At 41.6% G+C, this 12,819-nt stretch overlaps 1 protein-coding gene across 3 annotated transcripts in view; it reads left to right on the forward strand.

Annotated features, from left to right (window-relative positions):
- Nucleotides 1–12,819, forward strand: part of LOC116389532 (E3 ubiquitin-protein ligase SH3RF3) — an 80,621-nt gene that overhangs the window by 42,060 nt on the left and 25,742 nt on the right. For 2 of the 3 annotated variants that reach the window (XM_031858261.1, XM_031858260.1), the window contains exons 2-3: nt 6,241–6,516; nt 9,112–9,207. In XM_031858261.1, coding sequence (XP_031714121.1) covers nt 6,241–6,516; nt 9,112–9,207 — 372 coding nt within the window. The remainder of the gene's footprint in view (nt 1–6,240; nt 6,517–9,111; nt 9,208–12,819) is intronic. The other variant, XM_031858262.1, reaches the window with a different exon arrangement.

Here is a 12,819-nt window from a genome sequence, read left to right on the forward strand (position 1 = left end):
GTGTGTGTGTGTGTGTGTGTGTGTGTGTGTGTGTGTGTGTGTGTGTGTGCGTGCGTGCGTGTGTTTTGGCTGATGATTACCGCGCTGCTGACAGGTACAACACTAATAAACTCCTTTTTGCCGTTCACACTATTCCACTTTTTTTCACATGTTAAATGACTCTTCTGGATACATTCATATCTATCCTCACGTTGGTGGCAGCCCAGCAGGAAGACATTGGTGAATCTGAAAGTAATGACACACATGACAGTTATCTCACAGCCTGCTCCAGTGATGGATTTAAAACTCGCAGGCAAGTGGCTGATTATTTCCTTAGCAGCACAACTAGATATCAAATCTGTGTCTACACAATGCAACGATTAATTGTCTCGTCAATTTCATTCATTTTTGATAGAATTATGTTGCCTATTTGACACAGCCTGACGGACACCGCCACAGTAAAATGTACAAGACATAGATAAGTTACAGCTTTCAATTTAAATCCTAATATTCTCACATGTGGTTTATTCTGAAGCAGTTATCCTGGATTGTCAGGCTGTACAAAGTTAGATTAAAGCTGAAAATGGATTTCAAAGGAGATTTTTATTTTTTTTACCCTGCTCTTCAACAAGCAACGAAAAGAAAATATTCAAGGATAAGAAGCTTGAGAAAATATCTCCTCCAAAAAATTGCAGCTGGAATTGGTTTATCCACAGTAATTCATTCATAGATTGTCTTGTTAATGGGTTTTATTTCCCTGTGCATATAAATGATAATTCAACGTTAAATATATTCATTATCAATACAGTATAAAAATATAGAATTGTGTATGTATGTATATGTAGGTACATTCAGATGTTGACATGTCTACACCATTACAACCTTGCACGTACAGTATCTGTTAATGTTGGTGTTTTCTGTTTTGTCTTTAGCCGTGAAGGAAAAGTTACAGAAATGTTACCAGCTCCTACCAAATTATCAGAGTGTATTTGACAGTGACTCTGGGTCCTTTCCAAACATGATGCCAAGAAGTAAACTTGCCAGAACATTAATAGAGCAAAGTGCATGTGTTAAAGGGCCTTTACAATGCTATAAAGACACGAAGCCAACACCGCCATATTCACTCAAGTCGCTAAGCAGCTAAAACAAAAAAGGGAGGGTGAAGAGAAAGGAAAGTGGAAGGGTAAATCTTTCATTCAAACACATCTTTGAAGTTTTACAATATCTTTTTTACCTGACGTTCAAAGTCTAACAGTTTCATGTTTCATTTTATTCGAAGAGCCAGCGCTCCGCTAAGGTGGCAGCACGTCTTGTCAGACTAATTCACATTTTAACCTAGAAGCAGATGTTCCCATTTACAACTTGAAAGCTGAGGGTCTTTAATATTTTTTTTGAAGTAAAGTTAGTGTGTTTGTTGAGGAGTGATACCAGAAGAGGTGCACATTAAAGCTACTATGAGGAACTTTAGTTTTGTGTTGATTTTGGTCGTCCCTGTAGATATAAGTGGTGGAGCACCAGAGTCCCCTTAGAAAACCCTTCATTTTACTGCAGCAGTGTCAGACAGTCTGCCCCCGCGCAGTCCATGGTTCTGGTTCTTCAGTGCCTCTGTTCCCTTCAGCGGACCCACGCATTACGGCCTGGGCCTATAGTAGCGCAGTGTCGGTGTCGGGACCCAGCGTGGACTGGCAGAGCAGCAGTGCGGAGCTCTACTCGTGGCATGAGGAGGAGCCGCTGCTGCCGAACACAGAGCTCTCCACCTCCCACCGGAGCTCCGACTTCAGACTGTGGGTCCGGGTTGGAGGCCCCGCTGAAGTCTGAGCTGAAGAACTTTCTTGTGAACCTGCATGATTTCATGATACCAGCTGATTTTGCGCACTATCCGACCCGGTGGCACCGACTACAAGCATTACGATATATAGAAAGAGACAATCTTCTTGCTGATGGTCTCGTTTACTCATGTAGATCCTCAGTATTAGATTGAGACTGTTTCATAACCAGTTAAAAGTTATTACAGTTGGAAAAATAGTTCTCTTGTGTCTCTTGTGATGGATTTTGTACTGCCAGGCATAACAGGAATAATACAACTAGATTGTTGAGATTCAGGTGGGAGCTTTTTCTTTTAAAAAGAAAGGCCTCTTTCATGCAGCTTGACCCTCCTGCCCCAGGCTCAGTGAAGAGAGAGACAGCAGCCTGCCCCTAGCATTAGCCGATGCCCTCGGCGGCGAGCTCAGCGACCTCCTTCCTCCCGACGTGGAGTGGCAAACCCAGCGGTTGGCTGATCAGGCCCTCCAGCAGCTTCTAGGAGGTCATCCCAGCCTGTTGGCCTGGGGGAAGAGAACAGAGGGAATAAAAAAGAAGACAAGCAGCTATCCAGCCTGACACCCTCCCATCGAACTCTGTGTGGTACAAAAATACAACACTTTCTTCACTCACAAAAAACGGAGCGTCTGAACATAATCCAGGAGCAAATTACGTTACTTACCACAATGTTCGTAGCATATAAATGTCATTTTTATGACTCAGGGTTTTTCAGGGAATCGAACCGAAGACAATACAGTCACAAGTGTGCTTCTCTCCTGTCTGTCATTTTCTTATTGTCAACCTTTTTTACTCCTTCACCGCTCTTTTTTCTTTCTCCTTTTCTCCTTTTGCTGTCTGTCTTTCTTTCTCTCACACACACACACACACACACACACACCCACACACACACACATACTGCTTCTCTGGGGTGTTATCTTTTATGTCCAAATACAAGCGTTGACTCTGTACTGCTCACTCAGCTTCAGCTTATTGTTAATTATACGCTGTATGCTATAATTTCCTTACTTTTAATTGAGATAAATCTTAATGTTAAACAATAATGCACTTCCAATTTTGTGGCAACAGTTTGTGGAAAGCCCTTTGTTTAAAAAAGAAATGGTTCTCCAAGTTTGGTGTGGAGGAGCTTGCCTGCACAAAACCCTGACCTCTACCCCAACACCTTTGGGATGAATTGGAACTTATCGCCCAACATCAGAGCCTGACCTCACTCTTGTGGAAGAGTGGGGGCAAATCCCTGCAGCAAGGTGTCAAACTCTTGTGGAAAGCCTGAAACCAGATTAATGGAGGCTATTATAGCAGTAGATGAATGGTTTTAAAATGATCCCAAGTACTCTTAGTCACGTCGTAGAGCTGTCAGATCTCAAGAAGTGTAAATGCAGCCAAGACATATTGAAATCAAATTGATCAAATCACCTTGGGAGGTGGTTTTGAGGTGATTTGAGACTCATTCGAGCCAGATGTTGAAAAGATCGAAATGCATCCGTCTCGCCAAGACACATACGTAAGCTAGAGTTCTCTTAAGTGTAACTACGTCAGGAAGTAGTGGTTGGAAGGAGCACTGGTGAGAGAGCATTGATCTGTATGGGCCAGGGAGCGGTGTAAGTTAGAGCCTATATGAAGACGATAAAACTTTTGTCTTGCTTATAGTCAATACTTAGAGTCTTTAATGTGTTAGTTTATGGATAATTGATCACTTGTTAGCTTTTATTGCTAACTGTTAAATGTTGTCACTATGCTGCTAAAGTGCCCAAGTTGTTCTCTGGCAGCTAGCGAACAGCTCCAGGTACATTACCACCACCCGCCGGACTGGTGGAAGGATGATTTGCATGTAGCCCGGGAAACTAAAGATGGATTGCAATTATATTTGTGATCTGGCCAACGGAGACACATATGTGGCTTAGGGTATTAAATCGCCTCTAGATTTTATCCGGATACGAGACAAATGACAAGCGTGTGTTTCCTCATATTGCATCACCACTGATCTCGGTACAGTCATGCAGTGGAGCCTAGGGCTGTTCTCCTCAGTGTAGCGTCTGGGGAGAATCAGCCTCTTTAGTGTGTGTATAAAAAGAGTAGATATGTGTGTGTGTCTGAAAGCATGTGTGTATTAGTGTTGTAAACACCTTCTCTGGGAAGGAAATAAGTTGTTTTCCTTTCATGCATTCTTCTGTTATATGCTGCTGTTTGTTTATCTAGATCTTCTTTGAGATAAACTCCCTTTTAATACCCGTCTCCTTCAACAACATGTTCAGTATATTAAGTGTGTGCCGAGCGCTGCAGTGTTTGTTTGGGTTTATGTGGTGGAGAATGTCAATGTGTCATTGGTTTTACAGAAATGTAGCTTTTGTGTCATCTGCAGGTTAAAAACTGTATTCTCTTCTTGATTTGAGCCTTTTATTGTAACTCCGATCGCACCAATTAATCCCAATTTAACTCTTAATTGACGGCCAAATCCCCTCAGTAACTGTTGCTATTCAAGTTTTTGTTTATAGCACGACACGATGCTGGAGTCAACATTTCCACAAATCCAATGAAAAATGGATAACAGAGCTGCTGATGTTTAAACTCTGTTGCCATCCAGGATCTGCCTTCACACGGTGGCGAAAAGGCACACAAAGATGTCCTAGTACTAGTTTCTATATGTAACTCGTAACCCTACAAATAATGCAACTTAGTTAGTTAATGATCTGCTCTTTAGTCTTGGGAGTTACTTCTCACTACAGTAATAAGGCTAGTTAGCCATGCTAACAATTGCAGTTAAGTATATCTCTTACTACAGCCCTATGCATTCAGCTTCTACATGTGGACATCTACAGCACAGTGTAGCCTACAAAGCTCGACAGTCCCGCTGCACCTAGTTGCTGTCGTTAAGCTGTGATTGGACAGTTGCTGTCCAGTCAGGTAGAAATTGATCAATACTGCACTTGTTGTTAATAGAACTTTAATAGGAATTAAGTTCAACATTTCGATCATTTTCAAGTATGGCATCACGTAAAACATGACTTTGTGGAGGGTAAATGGGTCAATGTGCATCTGTCCTTCACATGTGATAAACGAGACACCACAGACCTGATTTTGATGAAAGTCCAGGGAGTGATGTGTCACACTGGTCTGGCATTTTCAAAATTACTGTGTTTGGCCCAAGGTGGGAGCAGCAATTACCTGGCAAACATTTTAATAACCAGTCATATCTCACATACTGCAGGGGGTGATAAAATGAGACTTGGAGCACATAATCAACTATCCGTGCTCTACAAATTTGTCTCCAGGGCCAACAGTTTGCCACATATTGGATTTTCTACTGTTTTTAGTTCTACAAAACCAGTTTTACCAGTAAAATGTATTTTTCTTCTTCTCCAAATTAATTTTCTGGTCACTGCCTCATGTGTACCTTCATTCAAATATCAGTCACTACAACCATAAACATAAAAAATGCAAATAAACCCATACAACACATTGTATATTGTTACATAACAGACTTGAAACGGATTTGTTCCAGACGTGACACAAGAGGCACACTTTCCAGCTCCTCACTGTATTAGGAAGAATATGATGAAACTTCTGTTCACTTTATATTCAGGAAATTGTTAGCCCCAAGGTGTGTGAGGTATCTGGCATCATTTCAACACAGCGGCACTATGTGTTGACAGCAATGCTTTAAATCCTCTGCAGAGGCCTAAAAATGCATACACTTAACGCTGCTCTGCGCAACATTTGTCTGTAAAAATACACCTGTCACCTAACCTTTTATCTCAATTGCTCTGTGGGAGTGAACCACAGAAGGCTGTCCTATTCTCACTGAGACTGTTTTTCTGGTTTAGGATAAGATAGCACAAGTTTCTAAAACAGCAGCATATGAGTGCTGTAACTTAGTGGTTCCTAACCTTTATGGATTGTGTTGTGTTAGGACATGAGACCAACACAGATTATGTTCTAATCTTAGTGCAGATATGATAATGATTTTTATGTCTCAGAATGTTACGTTTTAGGGACTTTAAGAGGCCTATTTTTATTTTTTTTTAAGAAAAAGCACATAAAAGTCGAAGAAGAAAATAAAAATAAAAAATATAACAGAAAGTCACAGTAAATGTAGAATTTTGTGGAACATAATTGTTGTTGTTTTTCCTTCTTTTTTATCCTTTCGAACATTTTGTCACCACTCTGATTTATTTTGGCTCCCTTTTGGGGGTCCCAGCCCCCAATTTGGGAACCAGTGCAAATCAGCAATACCAGAAGCTCTTCACGATCTTCACACTGAACAGACAACAGGATGAAAGTCATCCCTTGTAGGACTTTAGATGGATCAAGAGTGACAAAGACGTTTGCACTGTATGGAACATCATCATCGCTCCTCACCATCTTGAGGAACATGAGGCTTGTTTTGATGCATTTAAATCCTTTGTTAGTAAGTGTATGTTTGTAATGTGTATTATTTTTCAGAACATCCCAGCGCTGCCTTGCGGTAAAGCCCTCTACTCCTACGAAGGAAAAGAACCAGGCGATCTCCAGTTTTCAAAGGGCGACATCATCATCCTGCGACGCAAGGTGGATGACAACTGGTACCACGGAGAGCTCAGCGGCTGCCATGGTTTCTTGCCCGCTAGTTACATCCAGTTGCTGCGTCCCCTGAGCCAAACTCCACCCCAGGGCAAAGCGCTGTACGACTTTGAGGTCAAAGATAAAGACCAGGATAAAGACTGTCTGGCCTTCAGCAAGGTATCACACACACACACACACTCACATGAGGACACTGTTTTTATATCGGACACAGAACACATGTATTGTGTGTTATGTGGCTGGGCAGGCCTCATGGATGAATCGGTGTAAAGAGATTAGAGGGATGGCTGAATTTGCAACAGCATAAATACCGTAGTGGAAGAAAACACTTATCCGTGGTGTTACACCAGGGTGGTTCATTGTAGGACACTAATAATTTATTACGACTGGCTCTACTCTTCAGATTGGTTCTCAGAATTTAAACTTCAAGCAGGATTAAAAGTATACATGCTCTGCATGGTGCATGTTTATGCAAACATGCATAAAAAAGTACTATTTTTTTACTAACAATCATTTGTGTGGTTGTTTGACATACGGTGTCAATGTATTTGTTATTGACTAGTAGTTCCATATTGTTGCATGAACATGAACTTTGCCACACAGTCCTGTGGTCAGCTGAAAGACTTTTAAGTGCATACAATCTAAACAGGCCTTTTCTTTTTTGTGTACAGTGACTGAGGATTATACATATCCTGACATTAAATGAGTTGGTAATTGCTTTGTTGTGCCTTGTTTTAACACTTTTTAAGCAAATTATAGTTTATAGCATTCAAATTCTTCCATTTATTTACCAAGAGGTTGGAAGAAACAGAACCCTAAAACAGTAGTTCAACCACCATGTAACTCAAAAACTCCACATACTTAGAGTATTGTAACTGGAAGGTTATGTAGCTATTTGCTCTCCATCTAGGAATATTGTGAGTATTATTTATTGTGTAATACATTATGTCTGCTGACTGTTATTAAAGTGATGATTTCTCTGGTGGGACATCTGATATCAAAGTAAGAATGATGAATATATTTTCACTAGCCGTTGTGAGGGAGCAACCTCCATCTAGATGTCTCTATGGGTCCTCTTGGTTCTTAGTGAGCAACACCAACCCAGAACCCAAGTTGTTTTATATACTTGTATTCAATGTAATCCTGTGGTGTAGGGTCTCGCGGGGTTGTGGGTCCCAGGTCTGTGTGCCAACATGTCCAATACTGGAAGCGAGTGTGCAGGAGAAAACATACAGGAGATGTAAAGTGTGAACTGGAAAGTGCAAGAAAGATGGCATGTTTGTGCTCTTTCTGAGCAAGGCTGCTTGTTATCTAGTAGATCCTAATGCTCGTGCCAGTACTGGTGTCTTCGGGTCACCACTGGATTGGTTCTCCTTCTGCTTTTGAAAAATAATTCATATAAGTCGGACTTGGATCGGTATTCTATGGGTCTTTTCAGAGTGGGTCCAAATTCATCTTAAACATCATCCCCATTTGTAAAAGTATCTCCTAAATTATACTTTGAAAGGGATGGACAAGATGAGAGAAGACACTCATTTCTTCAGAAGTGTGCATCCAGGTCAGGTGTGGTGTAAACAGTCATTTCTATTCTGCTCCTCAAAGCGTATCATTTTGTTCCTGCTGTTACACAGACTCATTTGTGCTCGGCACATCCACTCTGTCTCTGCACTGTAATTGTGTGTCTGCGGCGAGGGAAAGATTATTAAATTACGGTGTACTGTACACTTCACTGTAGGTGTTTTGGACTCATCACAGCAATGGCAAGCATAGTCATACAGGCGATACCCTGTCTCAAACACACCGAGCTCTACAGCCGGATTAGCAGATAACGACGAGACATTCAAAGTTCACATTATTTTGCGTTTCAGGGCTAAACTAATCAACAGATTTATGTTTGAAGATTACACAAAGACATACACTCGTGCCCCTGCGGTGCGCTGTATGCGTGTTGTCATGCAGAAACCAGTATTTGTGATATTTTGTATTGTGTGAGAAATAATTACTCAGTATGACTAATACACAACAATGATTTCCCAGCATTATCTCTGCTGTCCCTAATGGTCTAACCAAGACCTTCGTATTCATGTGAGGAGCAACAGAGGGAAAAACACTTTCATGATGAAGTCTGTGTGTGTGTGTGTGTGTGTGTGTGTGTGTGTGTGTGTGTGTGTGTGTGTGTGTGTGTGTGGTGAACGAGGAACATATGTTTCCATGTGTGTCGGATATAATATTGCTGAGAATATTAAATGGTGAAAATGAAGGCAACTGAAATGAAGTGAAACCAGTAGTTTCCTATCAATCTAGAAACGTATGCACGCACAATTTGTAGTTAATGAGCTACAACATCCAAGAACACCATTTTTATTTATTTAAAAAAATGTTTACCTTTGGCATCATTCCTTGGTTGAGCAATCCAACATAAGCACATACAAATGAGGAAAATTGTAGCTGCACATTGTAAGGGCTCAGTTGACCACATCAGGAGAGATTTATAGCTCCGGGTACCAGGTAGCAGAAAAAAACTGTCAGGTGCCAAACATCCCCTCGCAAAGAGTTTGTGATGCTTTGTGTTAGCCAGTTTCCGATCAAAAGCTTGTGTTTTAGTAACTGGGGAAAACAGAAGACACATTTATTTGTTAGTTCATCCTCTCATTTTATTTTGTTGTTTTTAACACCACCAATTACTAAATTAACTAAAAAGCTATTATTTGGACTTACAATGTGTGAAGGCTCACTCATTTCCCCTCTCTCCAGGATGAGGTACTGACAGTAATCAGGCGAGTGGACGAGAACTGGGCAGAAGGCATGCTGGGAGACAAGATTGGCATCTTCCCCATTCTCTATGTGGAGGTAAACCCACAGACATTACACAGATTCACACAAAGCATTCACATATCAGGCTATTACAGAAATGCTGCAGCTGAAAAAGTGATGTTGCAGAAGAACGCCAGTATTACAGTGTTGTCGTTTATCATACTGCCACTCTTGAGAGTGGAGGCCAAAAACATTTTCTCTCTCACGGTGAAATCATATCCTGTCTACGTTGACAAGAAATGAAGTAAATGCTTGTTTCTATGGATAGAAACATTCAGAGTAGTTTGATGTTATCCATTGAAAATATGACAAAAATGCTGTTTGGCTTCCTCATTTTTCACGAGTGTAAACTGCCTTATTCAGATTTTTTTTTAGAGAAGATCGGATGAATCAAAATAGTGTAAAAAAAAGTAATATTCTAATCAAATAATCAATTAATGCTCCCTGGTTTCAAATATACTTGAACTTAAGGTTATTCTGAGCCCGTTTTGTATGTTATGTTTTTACCAAAAGTCCTGCTCAATGATATAATCCATAACTTTTAACTTGATACATTTTGATGCCACCTGTGCTGAGAAGAGCGACTTATTGAGCCTCGAGGTCAGGATGTAACAGAGAAGATGGTTAAAGCCATCAAAACAAGTCCTTCAGTGTCAGCAGAAGTATGTAAGACCGACTGAGTACCGTGTGCTATCTGACCTGGGTTTAGCAGAGGTCGGACACTGTCTTTGATATGAAAGGGTGAACACATGTTCAATGTAAGACATGGCAATTGGACTCAAATAGCATGGTGTGTTCATTATCCTCCGTAAAACTGTATCAGCAGTGAGCTACATGATGTTTTCCGTGTCAGGATGTGATATTATGTTTGACCACTTATCTGAAGGAATGCACAACCAAAATATTCAAATTGCCCCAGAAATATAAATTGCATTATAAATGCTGTTTGAAACTCGGCAGAGGGGGAGTTTTCTTTTAGGGATTTCCTTACAGTAAAAAGATAGAAACCCTCAACACCGCAAACATTTTACCGCCTTTCATAGTGCCATGCCTGTCAAGGTTGAAATACAGTTTACTTTAATCCTTGTGCAACTGAAAAACAATTTGCTCTGCATCACATTGAAGGCTTTTAAGCTGTGGTAAAAAGCCATTGGGGGAATCTGGAAAGATGTGTGTTTCCCTCTTTCTTGTCTTTCATGATTTTCTTCTCTTTTCATCACCACACATTTGTAAATACGCTGACTCTCTAATGGCCCTGTCAAAAACAAATGATGAAACCTTCGACAGGAGGCTCACTCAAAATGGGAAGTACATCTACGTATGCGTGTTTGTCGAGACAATAAGACTCTCACAAGAGCCAGATCCAGTGTACAAGTGTAGTACATTCTGTATTCATGTACTGTAGCTTAGAGAAAATCATTAACGTAGAGATTAGAGAGTGAGACTAATGGCATGACTCCTCCTTCATGCTGCATACATTTTATTGCTTTTGATATCCGCATCTGTACAAATATATACATCAATCACTGTTCTGCTCATCTACAGAGCTTTTCTTTTGTGCTTTGCCATCCTATAATCATACTGCCTTCTCGAAAACACACTCTTTCTCTCTCTGGGTTTGCTGCCTGCGCGGGCTTGGACTCTTGGCTAACCAATCATATCCCTGAAATTAGCTGTTTGACCAAACAGCTCTCTTAGGTGATGATGATTAAGCCGTAGGCTGAGAGAGGCCCAGGACAAACACACACAGACACACAGGGGTTGCTATTAGATAGAGATGCATCAATAATTTAGAGCTCTCCATCACTCTGACACAGCGGGGGTACGGGGGCATGTCGAGTGTGTGCGTGTGTGGGTGGGTGGGTATGTGTGGTGAGTGTATGCAGTGGGAGCTTAATGAGGAGGGCCCAGCTGGACTTCTGCTGATCTGTGCTTGTCTCGCTGGATATAAAGTACCTCTTCTATCTGTTGTCTATTGAATGCAGCCTGCTTGCGTTACTATCTGGATACATAGATCCGTGATGAGGGGCTTGCAGATGACAGGGATGCCGCCAAAATAGTCCAAATTGTTTATTTGGCAGTCGCAACATTTAAAGCGGGTGCTACTGTTTGTTACGAAGACTGTACTGGGTTAAACAATGCAAAGGATTATGGGTGCATGTTGCTAAAGAGATGGGAACAAACCAAGAATAATGCATCTGCTAGTCTTTTTAGAGGCTAAAACACTGCACAGCTGTTTATAATACTATGAGAAGAAGACCTCAGAAAAGGATACAGGGACATGACTTTACCCTCTGTCCAATTATCAGGTAACATTAAACAGTTTTCTTACACATATTTGATTGCCCAGCACCTTGTATTGCTGGTTGAGTTGTGGCAAAAAATGTTGCCCGACAACCCTGCGTTTTTTTAATTTTTTGTTGGAGCCCTCTGCATCGGGACCCCTGCTGTGCCAACGCAGTGGTCTCATTGAAGTAAAGGTGGATCTTTTGACCATTCCATCCACCCTGACCTCCTCCCTACGCGTACTCAGCGAATGGTCGACAGGAGCGGTTGCTCTTTGCCTCTAATATTGCTGTAGATGGGTTTACATTGGGGTTAGTTGAAAGCATGGTGCGTCTCACGCAGGCGCTAAAGGGTGACGTGTGCGTCGGTATCGGACACCAAAGGGCGTGACAAAGTATCGATATTTGACAACCTGGGATCAAATAACCAAATAATTAAACTGCCATTGTGGAATTACATTAGTTTACTGCCAAATAAGGTATTGTTTGTGAGTTAAGTTAGATTTGGGCACTTGTTGGTGGATTTAATGGGTGTGGGTGTGCTTGGAGTTGGGTTTCTTTGGGCTCTGGTGGGTTTGTATCTGTATCTTGATGAGACAAAGTTGTGCTGGGATTGTTATAGATATACTATACCAGACCTGACTTTGGCTGGGTGTGCTGAGTGGGTTGGAGTGTGCTGTATAAGTATGGGAGTGCAGTTGTGCATTCAGGTGGATGTGATGTCAGCTTTGATGAGTTTGAATTGAGCAGTAATGTGTTTGAGCAGATCCAAGGTTGATTCATGCAACAGGTGGACAGGCTGAGCATGAATCTGTCTCCTTCTTTTTCTTTCTTTCTGCCCGTTTCATTTTATGCATCTTACTGTCTCTGCAGCAGGAGGGAGTTGGCACACACCTGCCACTGTGTGTGTAGGTGTGTTTGTGTGTGTGTGTGTGTGTGGGTGTGTGTGTGTGTGTTTGTGTGTGTATGTGTGTGTGTGTGTGTGTGTGTGTGTGTGATTGTGTGCATGAGCATGCATGTATCTTGCTGGCTTACCCTTTTCGCAGTGCAGGTATCAGCTCATCAGCTCGAGTCTTAGTATTACGTGGAGAGAGCACCCACCCTCCAAAAGACACAAAGCACAGAGAGAACAGACAGCTCAACACATAATAGATGACCTTGGAGATTTCGTCCAGCCAACAGCACCGAGAGAAGAATTGTCTCTTTCAAAAACATCTCTCTCTCTCTCTCTCTCTCTCTCTCTCTCTCTCTCTCTCTCTCTCTCCCTCTCTCTCTCTCTCTCTCTCTCTCTCTCTCTCTCTCTCTCTCTCTCTCTCTCTCTCTCTCTCTCTCTCTCTCTCTCTCTCTCTCACACACACACACA

Source organism: Anarrhichthys ocellatus, unplaced genomic scaffold (assembly GCF_004355925.1).
Source record: "Anarrhichthys ocellatus isolate YVR2014 unplaced genomic scaffold, GSC_Weel_1.0 scaffold20, whole genome shotgun sequence".
In the NCBI taxonomy this organism is placed as follows: Eukaryota; Metazoa; Chordata; class Actinopteri; order Perciformes; family Anarhichadidae; genus Anarrhichthys; species Anarrhichthys ocellatus.